This window comes from Ostrea edulis, chromosome 5 (assembly GCF_947568905.1).
Source record: "Ostrea edulis chromosome 5, xbOstEdul1.1, whole genome shotgun sequence".
NCBI classification, from domain to species: domain Eukaryota; kingdom Metazoa; phylum Mollusca; class Bivalvia; order Ostreida; family Ostreidae; genus Ostrea; species Ostrea edulis.
In genome coordinates this window covers 68,624,665-68,640,199 of record NC_079168.1, presented here as the reverse complement: position 1 = coordinate 68,640,199, position 15,535 = coordinate 68,624,665, and the positions used below count along the sequence as shown (strand labels likewise).

The window sequence follows — 15,535 nt, the reverse complement described above, 5'->3', positions numbered from 1 at the left end:
TTGCGAGAGAGAGAAATCTTAGCTGTTAAAATATCTGTGCCTATAAATAACTGCATTATATAGTCCCGGTTTATAATTTAATCAGCATCATAATGTCCATTCAATCAAATTTAATGTCCTTTTGGAATTTCAAATCATTAACATGTCAAATATCACTTCAAATAATGTACATCATACATGGATGTAGTAGGTGGATGAGGATATTCTTTGTTATCAGTAACATTTACCATATATATACCAATCAAAAACAACAAAAATATTGTAAAACGAATGTGAAGTCAGTCCAAACACAATGTACAGTCTGACTAAAACCATCTCTTTCCACTCAAGAAAGGGGGTGGATTTAATCAGACTGACACAATGTACATCGGGGGTGGATTTAATCGGACTGACACAATGTACATCGGGGGTGGATTTAATCGGACTGACACAATGTACATCGGGGGTGGATTTAATCGGACTGATACAATGTACATCGGGGATGGATTTAATCAGACTGACACAATGTACATACGGTGAGTTGGCATAAAAAACCTCTTTAGAAAATAACTGAATTCTTCTGGGTTTGGAAATTGACAAGAAACCATTTCTATGCACAAAAAATATGTGATTTCATTGGTAAAACTCTGGTGTTTCGGGGGGGGGGGGGGGGGGGGGGGGGGGGCTGGACCCCCACTAGAGATCTGCCCCGAATCCACTGGGGGCAGACCCCTTGCCATACTTTGCGTTTACTACATTTTCTTTCTGGCTACGCACCTGTACACAATGCATACATGTACATGTACATATGAATTTGAACCTTTGATATGACAGTGCATTTATTGACCGGAGACTACTATTTTGATTTACAGATAAAAGTAGCTATGTGGATTATAATGCCAATTCAACTTACTTAGTAGATTATCATCCGGGGTCACAAAAAATTATGGGGCAGGTGGGATTTTATCTTTTAATTTTTATTTCCCCCAAAGAGAAAAAAATTAATGACAAAATGCATCACAAAGTGTTAATCAAGTTAACATTTAAACAAAAAATCCTTGGTAGAAGATAAAAAAACCAACATTCATTCACTCATGCCACTGGGAAGCAAGTTTGTATGAAATCGTAATTTTTGCGAAAATAAAAAAAATTGGGGTGGGCCTTTTTTGAGGGCAGCTGGGGATGATAAACTATCAACTAATTTTAATTGGCTTAACACTGGGTTTACAATGACTTTCAAATAAAATTGTATATAGATATACTGAATGTAAAGGTAATGTAGACCGGTGTTGATCAAAGGGAGAGAAGTGGGTAAAGGAGACTTATGTAGATCAGTGTTGATCAAAGGGAGAGAAGTGGGTACAGGAGACTTATGTAGACCGGTGTTGATCAAAGGGAGAGAAGTGGGTACAGGAGATTAATGTAGACCGGTGTTGATCAAAGGGAGAGAAGAGGGTACAGGAGACTGCTGAAATTAAAATAAAATGAAGACTGAAATTTATATTCCACAAGAAAATTCAATGCATAGGAAATTAATCTTGTAATGGGATTAAACCCCAGACTGCAAAATTTGTCAGGAGTTTAAAACACAATTTTCTTGTAATCGAAAAGAAAACTAGAAACTTTTTAAAAACTCAATGTTTTCCTGTATGCCTTTATATTGCTGATGGGAACATGTATGTAAATTTCCATCAATTGTTTTTTTGTTGAATTAACAAATTGGCATGAATATGTAATCACATATGTTGTATGATTTTGGGGCTCGAACTACAGTGGCTTGAAAAAAAATCCTGTGGTAGGAGATTACCGAGATCTTATATTGATTTTATTGCTAAGGAGTTGACATTTTCATGGTCCTATCTGTAAAGGAATTGAATTTATGGGCATGTCCATTCCAAAAATCCTACACCTACCCCCACCCACCCAAACCCAGTGATTTTACATTATTATGTGTCAATCAAAAAGTCAATTTGTATCATGATTTATTATTTATATTTACAATCTCAATATAAAGATCTGACATGTATATAATGTAACAGTAAACACAAGTCACAGAATCTGCCACAGACTTATCACAGAAACCAAAGTCCTTCCAACAACAGCTACACTGAGGTAGGTCTTAGTCTACCTGTGGATTGTTCTGGAAAAGGAACTCGGCCTACAAAATGAAACATGGAGAGAATACGGTTAAACAAGTACCAAAAATAAACCTAAAAAAAACCAACTGCCAAATAGAAATTCAATATGTCCCAACTTCACCGAGTCTAAAAGTGTTCAAATCTTGAATATCTTATTGTTGACAACATGTATTGGAAAACACTGTTAAATTGAACCGCAAGAGAGAGTTGTGAACTGCTTAATTGTGACAGTACCACAAAAATTCATAATATAATCTTAAAGAATTCCACCATTTTGCATTTGTTGGGGGAAAAAAATCTTACTTTGCTATAACTACATGAATCAATGATAATCACAATCATTTTTAGTTTATTAGGAAACTTACAATGTAATCGATGGGATCATCGGGTCGAGTCTTGCAACAGTCAATAAGGCCCTGGGTGAGAGTTGGCATCACATGCTTCATTAAGTAGTTCCTCAGTGGAATGGACTGAGCTTCCAACAGTTCAAACTCCTCCCTCTTCACTTCATTTAGACGCTGGGTCTGGAAATAGGACAAAGAATTAATGTTCCAAATTTTAAAATGAATATACACAGTTATTATACAAAACAAAATATATTCTCCTAGTCAAAATTTCATTCATATTTACAATATACATTTATTGCATGATAGTGAGGGAGATAGGAAGATCTACATATGTTTTCACCCAAGAAAAATCATATTCCCCGAGGGCAATGTCCGATAAGAATATGATTTTTCTTGGGTGAAGAGATCTTCATACCTCCCAAACATTCATGCAATAAATTGTTTATTATACTGAAACAGAGCAATACTACAAAAATGCATTTGAAATTGCAGTCTGCTCATTTAAATACATAATGTACATTGTATATATATAGTTGAGATCGCCCTCACGGTAACACCGCATTGTCAACGTATTAGAAAATACAAACGAAATAAAGTGATATATGATAGCCATTTCTTGTATTTCCTTTCCCTTTGAATGCTGATTACTTACACGATTTTTGTATCAACCAAAATCAGGTGATTAAACTGTATCAAAAACTTACATATAAACAAACCTTTAGTGCCTTGCAAACTATGAAAGCGATACCTCAAACTTACTGTGATGTCACGATAAGCTATGTTTACCTTGATGTAAAATTTTTGGAAAATGTACAAGGCTGCTAAAGGAGTGAAATATGATGGAGTGAAATATGATGGGGAAAATATGATGTTTGAGGGAGATGTGAAGTTTTAGTTTTATCCTCCCTTGCACGTGACTGTCTAGACCATGAATCAGATAACACATTGTATAGAATTAGTATATCAAGGTGTAATAATATTTTCTTATCTTCCCCTCAATGAATTGACATTGACTATTACCAGCCATACCTTAACCTTTCAGATTGTCTCTATCTTGTATGGTTTAAAAGTTCTAATGAAGGTTAAAAGAGGAAGAGACAAGAAACAATACTGTATAAGCAGAATTTTTAGCAAGGATTTAATTTTGGCATTATCAATGAGAGTAATGAGATCGCTAAAATTGAATATCGCTTACAATTTACTCCATATTGAAGGTAATAGTTATCTTTCCTGGAATTATAAAGTCGCAAAAATTAGCTCTCGCTAAATATACAACACATGTACCCATTTTTATGGGAAAATCACTAAATTTGTGTCTCACTAAATTTTCCACTTCTTACAGTATATCCTATCTCTCTGAGGGTAAAAAAAGTTGTTTGGGATTAGCTTTTGTGATTACAAAATAGCTTGCTGTAGAGAATAATTCCACTCACTACTCTGGAGTGATTGTGCAGACTTACCCACTCCTCCTGCCTCTGTTTGCGGAGTGAGGCTTCCTCTGCTTCTTGTCGCTCTTTCTCCTGTTTCTCCTCCATTTCCTTTTTAAGGCGAGCTTCCTCCTCCTGTCGTCTCATCTCTTCCAGCTCCTCTGGTGTTGGACCTTAAAACAAAACATATCAAATGATGGCATATTCATACTTTGAACTATTCTGACAAATACCACAATTCTAATCCAGATTAAAGTGATAACACAAGAAATGGTAATGAAGAAATTTCCTTTAAACACTGGCATCTCAGCCATACCATAGTTTCTGGGTTCTCCTATGATTTTCTTGATCTTTTCCACCGTGTCTCTCATCATTGGGGAATCATCCTTTGTGACATCCAGTTTCTCTGGATGAAATTCCTTTTCATCAAAGTAGTTGAGGACCGTCTCCTCATCATTATTGATGCTGCGGTACATCTCGAGTCTCTTCATGAGCCCCTCCTCATCGTTGTGAGTTCCATGGACCACGCTCTCCGGCAGGTTCATAACGCGCTGTCTGAGGAATTCATCATTGGCCTCCATGCAGAAGACAAAGTCGGGCATAATGGTTTTATCAAATTTGGTGGCTGCCGATTCCTCTGCATCATCATCTTCCTCAGCTGTTTGGAAAGAAATTTTTGTAAAGTTTCTATCAAATAGTATCAGTGATTTTTCAACATTTTTCAAAAGGGCCCTGTGGCTTTCAAATTGGGAAAAATGTCAACATTTTGATCAAATGGGGAAAACCTAGTCATTATTGTAAATATGCTATTAAAAGATATATCAAACAAGAAATCAAACACAAATTGATGTAATTCTTCTTTTATTTTACATATTTAACTCTCTTTTCTTATAGCTCTTAAAATTTGTTACCATTCTTTTTAAATCATCTAGGATTGATGCGTCTTTGTCATGCCGTACTTAAACTATTGTCATTGAACTTATTCTTTAGTAGATAAGTTTTTCGCCAGATTTTATCATTGGGAAAAGTGCAAGTTAAATTGGGGAAAAAATTGGTAACTTTTGGGAGGTGAAAGGGCCGATATTCGGACCTAAAAGGGGTCTTAAAAAATCACTGAGTATTAATGTACTAATCAAGTCCTACAACAAGTGTAACTCGAAACAAAAATATCACAATTCCTTCTACATCCAAGTAGGAATAAAAGTTTTATGTATGAAATTATCTTCATCACTAAAAACGTGATTAAAACAAACATCATTACCAGTAGTATGCATTTATTCACAATGTATTCATTCATGCACTTACTTGCAAACAGATCATTGGCATGTTCTATGGTCTTGGGGAATCCATCCAGAATGAAGCCCTGGTTCTGGCATGGCTTGGAGTGCAGCTTGTCTCTGAAGAACTTGATAACATGAGAATCTTCAATCTTTCCTGTTTCCTGATTTTTAGATTGCTCTATTTCATTGAGCAGCTCCTGAGCGTCCTGTGCCTTCCCATCATCATCCTCCTGGTCCTCCGAATCTGCTCGTCTAGATAGTGTTTGCTGTCAAAAATCAACAACAATTATAGCAAATAAATCTGTTTGGGTCTCATTCCTTTGGCCGACTCTTCTCGTATGATAAAACAAAGCTAGCAGGTTTTGTTGCAAACTTACCAGTTCATCAAGGGCTTCATCAATGACATCCTTGATTTTGATGTGGTGGAGTTTGTAGAATTCACACAGTTTTTGGCAAACTGTAGTCTTTCCCGAGGCAGGTGGTCCAACAATGCAAATTCTAAGAGGCTGTGAATGTTGTTAAATAACAAATGTCATTAACATATGCACACAAAATAAACATGAGTTTTAGTAACAAACTTAATATGATATGTATGTGTTTTCACCTGTAGCTTTCTGGAGTCTTTGTATTCCTTTATAATCTGGTCTATGTTTTCCACCATCCCTGCCTCAGACACCCACATAATCCTCATGTTCTCCTTCACAAATACAGCATCCATCCTAAGATTTACCAGGAGTTGATCAAAATCTGACTGCTGCAAAAGAAAATCAAACCAACCAAGTAAAATCTCGCAGGAAACATTGTGTTAAAGGGACACAACTTGTTTTACTTTTTCCACAAAAGAGCTATCTTACCTCAATGTCTTTGCTGAGAAGAGCCTCTTCTTTTGTGATGTTTTTAACTTTACCTTTACCAAGTTTCTCACTGATGGCCTAATTCCAAAAAATAAAATGAAAAAAAAAAAAATTAAATATATACATTACACATGAATTTTGAAGACTTCCGTGCTATATATCAGTTTTTTTTAATAAAAGGAGAGAATAAAGCAAGTGGATTTTTAAAATGAGTTCATAATCATGACAAACCTTGACAATTTCATCCAGTGTAGTTTGGGTGTCATCCTTTGCTATCAGGTAACGAACTTTTGGTCTACTGTCAGCAATGTTCTGTATGACACTATTAAACAGAATAAAATCAATTCCATAATTCTAATCAAAATTAAAGTTGAAGACTAAAATAAGAGTGAAACTCTACTCTCTGATTATTTTTTTCATTAAATACTATGGTAGTTGATACTTACCCAGCTAAGTCTTTGATATGTATGGTTGGCACAACGTTCTGACCGCTGCCAAAGCACTGCAGGAATGGAGCATTGTGCCAAGCAGACTAAAACAAAAGCATCTTTTATGTAGTTCAGTGTAAATCACTCAATATGCATTGTGGTATTAAATAATCCTCTAGAATATTGAAGACTTACTTTAAACAGATAGTGAAAGATGTTTTCCTCTGCTCCATAGGTAAGACCAGAGGCAACTACATAGGTCACCAATTTGGCTTTATTCTGTAAACAAAACAAAACGCAGTATTAAGTCTTCCCCGGAAGACATGTGTCGCCTGCTAGTTCATTCTATATGTAATATATCACGTATAACGTTGAAAAAGTAAATTATTGAAATGGTTTTTGTCACTAAACAGGAAGTTGATAAGCGACAGATTCGAAAATGTCTTACACAATACAGTTGGCCACACTGATGCTCTGTGCCAAATATCAGGGAGTTGCCCCATGTGGTTCTTGAGAAAACTGTGACAGAAATTTTTTGTGACGACGACAACGCCAGACGCCGCCGCCAGACGACAACGCAGGACGACGCAAGACGACGGATAGTGATCCCTATATGTCGCCACTGCGTAACGCAGGCGACACAATAATAATATATCCTATTTTCTTCATTCAACGTGTTGAAAATGTAAGCTGAATACTTATCATCATTTTAAACTAGGCATTTCATGTTAATGATCCAAAGTAATTATTGATATCATACAGATATTTACTCAAATGCCCATTATGAATAACAGCAACATCTCAGCAATCTCGGACCAGCCATATATAGTCCATGGCGATACATCTAGGGTGTTTACAGAAGACCATGATGAACTTACTGTCTTTCCAAGCTTGATGACAGTCTTCTCAGCACTGATGTGTTCTTTAGAATTAGGATGTGGTTTTCTTCTTCTGTAATCATCCTCAGTGAATGGGATTTCTGGATCATCCTACCATATACAGTGATCACTTAATATCATGAAATGCTTTTTTCCTTTAAATTCAATTCTGAACTCTAATAGAACTTTACGGTGAAAAAGTTATAACTTAATTGGTTCAGAACATCAGTACTTACGGGATCAAGTGGTTTACTCTTTGCCCATGTCATCACCGTAGAAATCAAAATGAACATTTTAGGTTTTTCTATCTTTTCCAGATCAGAATGGATTTCTGAAATTGTCAACGAAGTTAGAAAATTAATTGAAAAAAACCCCAAACAAAAACCCCCATAAAATTTAACCATTGAATGCAATTGAAATTATGTTTCTCTGTATTCCTAGTGATATCTAAGACTAAATCAACAGACATGCAGTAACAATCATGAATTTTTTTTTATAAAATTGTTTTCAATCGTTACCTGACACAGCCCATACTGCTTCATCAATCTGGTCGGGATCTTCTGTGATGTCATACACAATGATATCGCATTCAACCAAATGTTCATACAGCTGGTCTTTGTTATCAAACTACAATGAGAGAGTTCCATAGTTCTGTAGTAGCTATATGAACATTTTGATACGAGTGAGGCTTTTTGAGCATTGGATTTGTTCTTAAATTCACATGTATTTTTATTATCTCTGTTACCTTGATGACCTCCTTCATGAAGTCTGGTTTGGGGGCCTCCCGGTCCTTGACTGTACCCACCACTTCATAACAGCCCTCCTTTGGGGCAGCGATGATGGAGCTGGTGGTTGACCTAGCATCATCTTCCTCCTCTGGTTCTTCTAATGAGGCTCCGACAACACAGCGGGAAATGAACTAATTCAACAAAACTATTTCTTAATAAATGTGTTATATAAATGTTTTAGAAAACATAATTTCCTTATGCAATGTATGTTTTTGTTCTACAATGAAAAGATTATCATTAGTCCAATAAATCTTTTTTTTTAAAGAGAAAAAGAGCATATATTACAAAAGGATTTAAGTAATCTAAAACACCAATAAATATATGACATCGTTTAAAATATGAAAAGGTTTGTTTACATCAGCCTTCCATTCAAGCTGACGACGCGACGATTAGAACTTTCACAGTCTTATGAACGGCTCGAAAATGAAAGGAATCAACAGTCGCTTCACCAAAAGATTCAAAACTGTTTATACTAACCTTTGCAATATTTTTGCCCTGATATTGGTCGACCTGATTAATAAATATCCTTTTACTTTTAGGTTTGTCTTCGTCTTGGCTCGCCATTTTGCTTGTCTGTTGCTAGGTAAAATGGGAGGTAACTGCGGGAATAAACATTTCTAAGCAACTCGTACATAGTTGTGTCGAACTGGAACTTGGTAGGCCTTAAAAGAAAATCGAAAATTTATAACAAACAAACAAAAAATTATAGATGTTTATATAAATTAGTAAGTTAGTTGTTAATTGGCCGTCAGTTTGACATGAAAATTGGTAAGATGTAATACTAAAGCGTAGCTATGTAGTATGTACCCGTAACGCCTAACTCTATGGAAGCCAATAGGTGACATTAATATTGAAATGAAGTTCGTTCCGATGTTTCGTGCTGTCATGTAATTAATTAATGTGGCGGTCGCCACTTGATTTTACTGCCGTCATGTGTTATCTTGCGGTTGGTATTTATTATCTGGCGGCAAGTAACACTTTACTTATCATTGAAGAGGGGGTAAACGGGAGTCGCACCCCGTTTCATTTTGAAGAGAGAGAGAGAGAGAGAGAGAGAGAGAGAGAGAGAGAGAGAGAGAGAGAGAGAGAGAGAGAGAGAGAGAGAGAGAGAACTGATGACCGTCAGATGACTTTAAAAGTGGCGACCGCCAGTTAAATAAGTGCCGGTTGCCAGTTAAATTATAAGTGGCAATCGCCACACAAATTGAGTGGTTGATATAAAAATTCTCTACTCTGGAACGCCATGAGACTTGTTGATATTTTTTTCAAGCCCGTAGCAAACCGTTGTGGTGTAACGCAGTGAATCGCGACTACTTCCACAATGTATCAAATCTATATTGTGGCGTTAGATCCTATTGAGGGATATATAGATTGTACACAGATTGTAAATACAATGTTATTTCTTTAACAATAAGGAAACCAGGATAAATGCAAATCTACACTCAGAATTTAATCTTAATTTTTGGGGTGTTATAATTACTTTTGTTCTATTTACAAATGTACATTCCAGAGAAAAATTTAATAATCTTTTGGTATTGAAAAAAAAAAAACAACCCTCGATTTTACTGCGAAATTGCAACTGTTCTTTTATGCAATAGTCTTGGTTTTTGTCATTAATTAGAAGCCACAAAGAGTCTATAGAGCGCCAAATTACATGTGTAACATCAACGCAAATAATTGAAGATTTTTTTAATCATTAATTCTAAGGACGTCATTAATTCAAGTATTACGCTCAATAATTCAATTGATGCGCGCATCAAATCAATTATTGCTCTTACCAATTGAATTGATAAGGGTATCAATTGAATAATTGATTTGATGCGCGCATCATTTAAATTATTGCGGGTAATAATTAAATTGATACGCGCATCATTTGAATTATTGCATCCCTAACATGTGTGGATTCAAATTTGGCTTAGTTGAGGTCATAATATGGAGTAAAAAATTTCGTGGAAACAAAGAGTTAAGACCGGGATTACTCATGTGAGCTTTGTGGCCCATGAGTCTCTTGTTATTGAATGTTGTATAATTCATTGTATTTCTTGTAATGTAGATATATGGGTAGGTCAGCTAGATCGATCGTAAATCAGGTCTCTCAATTTCTACTGAATAATCAGGGAATATTGTTGTAATAACTTGATTTCTTGCTGGGATTGCTGAAGGTTTGCCAATCCATCCGTTTCGAAATACATGTAAAGAGCAACTCTTTAAAATTCAAACAATATTTATTCAATAAATTGATGAGATTGGGCAGCAGACTTAGCCCATATGAGCCCGCTCCACAATGATCAAACAGGATATGTACATGTACAAAATTGTATGAAATTTGTAATTAATCTGAGGTCTACCTGTATACATTCTTGATATAGTATGCATCTGATATATTTGAAGATTACTTAAATCTTTTGGTAAGTGCGACAAATCTATGCACAAGTTCAAAAAGTTCTTATTGGTGTCAAAATCAATTTAAGAATTTCCAAATAGTAAAAGATTAGCGGATTCGCGTGTATCAGTGTCAGACATCATTGCTTTTATAGTATGAAGAAGTTCATATCTATAAATACTATTAGCAGGGCATCAAAGAAAGTAATGGTTTGCATCCTCACAGGGTGCATCACAATTAGAGTCTGACAAAGTGATGGGAGAAAAAAAATCGGAGTTAACATTTTAGCTGACATTGTATAATATTGTGCTTTCTATCACCAACATTAAAATATTAAATTATACTCCTACAAAAAGTTGGTTTTTTTTTGGGGGGGGGGGGTTAATATTAAAATATTAATTTTTAATATTCACTAGAAGACCATTAAATAATTGCACCGTAGAAGGAAGAAAGCTTTCCATGTACGTGACTGTTCTAATCTGAGGAACCTTAAAATCAGTGAAGATTGGGAATATAGGGTTCTGAAATATCTGTAAGATATTGAAGCGAGTAGCCATTTGTTATTTTAGATAATAATAATAATTTGTGAATTTTTCGTTCAGTACTACGAAGACCCCATCCAAGTTCTCCATAGAGACATAAACAAGAAATATTTCTTCAGCCAGTAATTATTCTCGCATCATCTACTTGTATATCTTCTAATAGTTTGATATCCCTATCGGTACAGTTCCCAATTAACATCAGCATATTTTATTAGGGGGACGGACAAAAGAAAAATAGACATTAATTAGTGATTAACAATTCAATTACAGCTGCACTTTTAAAAATGGTGGGTTCTTGAAGAAGAAGAAAAAAAAAATTCGCAGCTGTCGCACCACAGGTATATCCTAGCTGTGGTCTATATAATGAAAGAAGTATACAACGTTTTGCGAAGAAGTTTAAATCTAATTATTTTTCTTCGATAGATAAAGATAATCGTTTTTCAATGCATTAATATATTTATATTCACTGAATCTTTTCTCTTATGTTTCTTTTGAAATTGACATTGCTTTCATCCTCGACAAAGAATACATATTAGTGCAAACAGTTAGATCCGGTTTTTCAGTACTATCGTACTAATCATGACCAAATATGGATATCAGCCCATAAATTAATGATTGAAGTTGGTAGATATTCTGTTATTACTAGGAATGAACGAATATGTAACAAATGCAACTCCGGTTCATTAGGTGATGAGATTCATTTTTTGATTAAATGTGAAAAGTTTGTTGACGAAAGAAAATCTTTTTGTGGTGCTATAGAAAAAACAGTTAATTTTTTTTTTTTTTTTTTTTTTTTTTTTACTAAACTCAATGATGAACAAAAATTCATTTACATACTATGTTCTGAAGAGCCATCTATTCTATAAATATAACTGGAAAATTGATTTTGAACAATATATAACACTATTTGTATATAACTATATGTGCTATGTAATCACTTCTTTCTTTACTTGTATATGTATATGTACATTATCTGTATGTATTTTCATGCTGCCCCTTGAGGGCCCTTGATTGGAAAATAAAATTTGTTATGTTATAAGGAGCGTCGGGCATGTTGGCTTTTCCGTTTAATTTAATAAAGAAACCAATGAGCCACTGATATGACGTTTAACATGTTTAAGTATTAAATCTACAGTACTTTCTAAAATTCATAAAAATAAAAATACAAACAGTAAAATTCTTTCTTTGTTGTTTTATCGGGTGATAAAGATAGCTATATCATTGCCGAAAAATTGCATAACCCTTTAACGCGAGTTATGAACTTTTCTACAATGCTCGCTATCTTCATTACCCGATAATAAAAAAAAAAAAAAAAGAGCATGTATTGTTTAAAGATTACCCCAAAAACATTAGTATAAGACAGAACATATTTAATTACAGAGTTATCTCCTTTATAAAATGTTAAATGACCTGAAAACATCCATTCCATCATATTTTAATCATTGCACGAGGTTGGTCTAAATGTATGATTAAAATGAAAACATTCACATCAAATTCATTTTTCACATGGTGAACTGAAATTACACGATGTACTCGGTAATGTTCAGTTCAGTTTATTTCTTTGTGCCATCTGGAACATCAGATATACAATTTTATACATAATGAAATATAATATAAGGTGAACAACATACACATAATCAGAGCTATAGATCAGCATACACATACATATAAGTATAAAAGATAATATTTGTAATATAGGTGATTGCGTGAGAGTTGTATGAAAATAAAAATAGAAAAAAAAAATTCTTTAACATTTTGTACACTTAATAATTGAATTAATTTGAAAACGTTTGGACGTCTAAAATAATACTTTTTGATATATAAATTGCGTATTTCTTGGTATTTTGGGCAATGTGATGGTGATAGGGCGTTCAGTTCGCAACCGGGAGGGCCCTTCGATCACTGCGCAGCGTCAAGTCTAAGACGCTGAATTATCACGGGTTTTTTGGATATGAACTCGTCACGGGTGACATTGGCATGATGAAGAGCCCTCACTGCTACGGCCCTGAGAGCCAGACATCGGTCAAACTTTGTGGTACTTTGAACACTTAAAGCCGATGACATCAATCTGTACATTATAGAACAAAAGCATATATATATATATATATATATATATATATATATAAGAATCGTTCGGTTGTATTTGAAATGAGAAAAACAGGAAATGTAATAACTTGTACGATAAAGTTAAAACGGATATGTAGAACGGCCTTATCTGGCCCTTAAATTTGAAATATATTCTCGAATTTTTTAATACAGTTTCTTTTTTAACTTCAATACTTGTTATTTCTTGCAAAAACAAAATACCATAATGATCTGTCATATTTTTGTCATATACAATTCATTAGCATTACACGAATGACCAATTCCATTAAAACAAGCCACTATCGAACTTTACCCTATGTCACAGAAATATACAGCAATCATTCTTTAATGCTGTCATTTTAATGCCATTATAATAAGTGAATACAGTCTTGAGGAAAACTATTGTTGAGGCCCTATGCCCCCTCAGGGGCCAAGAGGAATAAGTCAAGTCTTGAGGTACAGATGCTGAAATAGGAAATTGTTCATAGTTAGAATGTGTAAGTAGCATATGAAGCGATTGTACTTCAGTATGAACGCTATACTATCAGAATTAGGGAGATTCCCACTACATTATGATATTTTAAAATCAATCATTTGTTATTGGTACAGACTTAAAAACCTACTTAAGGGTGCTTATTTGTATAGTAAACCTTTGCATTAGTCATGGTACTCACCTGTAGAAAAAGATTTAGAATATGTTAAAACTGGATATCAATTCAGAGATTATTGTCAATTTATAATATAAATTTAAGAAAATTGTAAAAAAAAAAAAAAAAAAAAAAAAAAAAAAAAAAAATATGCATGTACTATAATAAAAACTGACTATTTACAGTTTTGTACATTATAAATAAAAACTGAGATTGATGCTAACGAAAATTTAGAAATATTTGCTTTTGTGTATTTTTGCTGAAATCAAACCCAAAGTAAGGTACACTTACACAATCCATAAAAGACAGTTCAATAGTTTCATTAATTCGTGCTATCATTAAATTGGTTGTTATTTAAGTTTTTTTTAATGTGTGTGTGTGTTTCCATGTATTGCACTGCAAACGAGATCCCAAAATTTACATAGCACCAAATTTCTAACAAGATAATTTTAAAATAAAGCAATAGATCGGTTGCTTAGCATTAAAAACTATTTCCAAGGACACACACACGAACTTTAATATGACATATTTTATTTCAGAATGGAAAAAGAGGAAAGAATTTTAAATATTCACGTAATTAAAAAAAAAAGCATTAGTAGAATCCTGTAAGAATACTTGCGTGGTTTTCATTCATTTGAACTATCATTCAAACATGTAAATGCACTGATACAATATGGCTAAAAATATCAAATGGCATTTATATATGCAGGTGTTATTCATAAATCATATCAGACAGTGGTAAACTGAGATTAAAGGTTGTACAATTTAGTTTAATCAAAAGTTGTTGCTCATCAAGTTAGTTTATTCCTGTAATCTACTAGTTTATTCCTGTAATCTACTAGTTTATTCCTGTAATCTACTAGTTTATTGCTGTAAGGCACTAATAACTCGTTTACAATACATTGTGTATGGATATCGTCAACAATAGGCATAACTTGCTTTGCACCACAAATAAAGTTTACATTTCCCGTAAACCTTCTAAAGTTAAAATCTTGGCTAACAAAGACAGCGAGTCAATTTCTAAAACAAAAGTAAATTCTTAGTTGAGTTTCTTTTTATCAAACTTCTGACGGGTCATTTGCCAGGTGGGTGGGGTGAACTATTGGCGGGCCAGTAGCCAGGTGGGTGGGGTGAACTATTGACGGGCCAGTAGCCAGGCCTGGAGGTTATAAAACTTTTACTGTACTTATACTCAAACTCAGCCATTTTTGTTTTGAGTATATCTCTGAACAAGCTTCGAAACATACTTAAAAAAAATTTGAGTATGTACTCCATTTTATTTTGAAAATGATTTTATAAAAGTTTTATAACTTTCACTTTTGAGTATAAGTGCAATTTAGAATACAGAGGTTGAGTCTGAGTAAGAAAACATGTTCAAAAAAGTTTTATAACCTCCAGGCCTGGTGGGTGGGGTGAACTATTGACGGGCCAGTAGCCAGGTGGGTGGGATGAACTATTGACGGGCCAGTAGCCAGGTGGGTGGGGTGAACTATTAACGGGTCAGTAGCCAGGTGGGTGGGGTGAACTATTGACGGGCCAGTAGGTGGGCGGGGACGGTATTGTTGTGTTCACACTCCCTTTGAACAACAATATAAAATATAAATGAAAACTTCAAATGGAATGATTATATTTGTTGGGTTTGTTCATTAATTTTCTTTTTCTATACGAGGATATCAACCACTGTCTCTTTTTTAACAGTAACAATCTTAAGGATTCGACTAACAAACGGAATTTTCAATTTTAAACTGTGATTTACATA

General features: G+C 34.3%; 1 protein-coding gene across 1 annotated transcript; it reads right to left on the bottom strand.

Moving 5' to 3' along the window:
* Positions 1 to 1,944: 1,944 nt before the first annotated feature.
* Positions 1,945 to 8,761, bottom strand: LOC125649024 (adenylate kinase 7-like). Its single transcript, XM_048876230.2, has 16 exons — positions 8,597 to 8,761; positions 8,077 to 8,250; positions 7,850 to 7,958; positions 7,568 to 7,662; positions 7,332 to 7,442; positions 6,649 to 6,732; positions 6,472 to 6,557; positions 6,257 to 6,347; positions 6,026 to 6,103; positions 5,776 to 5,925; positions 5,549 to 5,677; positions 5,197 to 5,437; positions 4,208 to 4,549; positions 3,925 to 4,064; positions 2,483 to 2,641; positions 1,945 to 2,137 (listed from the first exon to the last, which is right to left on the bottom strand). The coding sequence occupies exons 1-16, from the start codon at positions 8,681 to 8,683 to the stop codon at positions 2,099 to 2,101; spliced, it is 2,115 nt and encodes a 704-aa protein (XP_048732187.1). The 5' UTR covers positions 8,684 to 8,761; the 3' UTR covers positions 1,945 to 2,098.
* Positions 8,762 to 15,535: the final 6,774 nt, after the last annotated feature.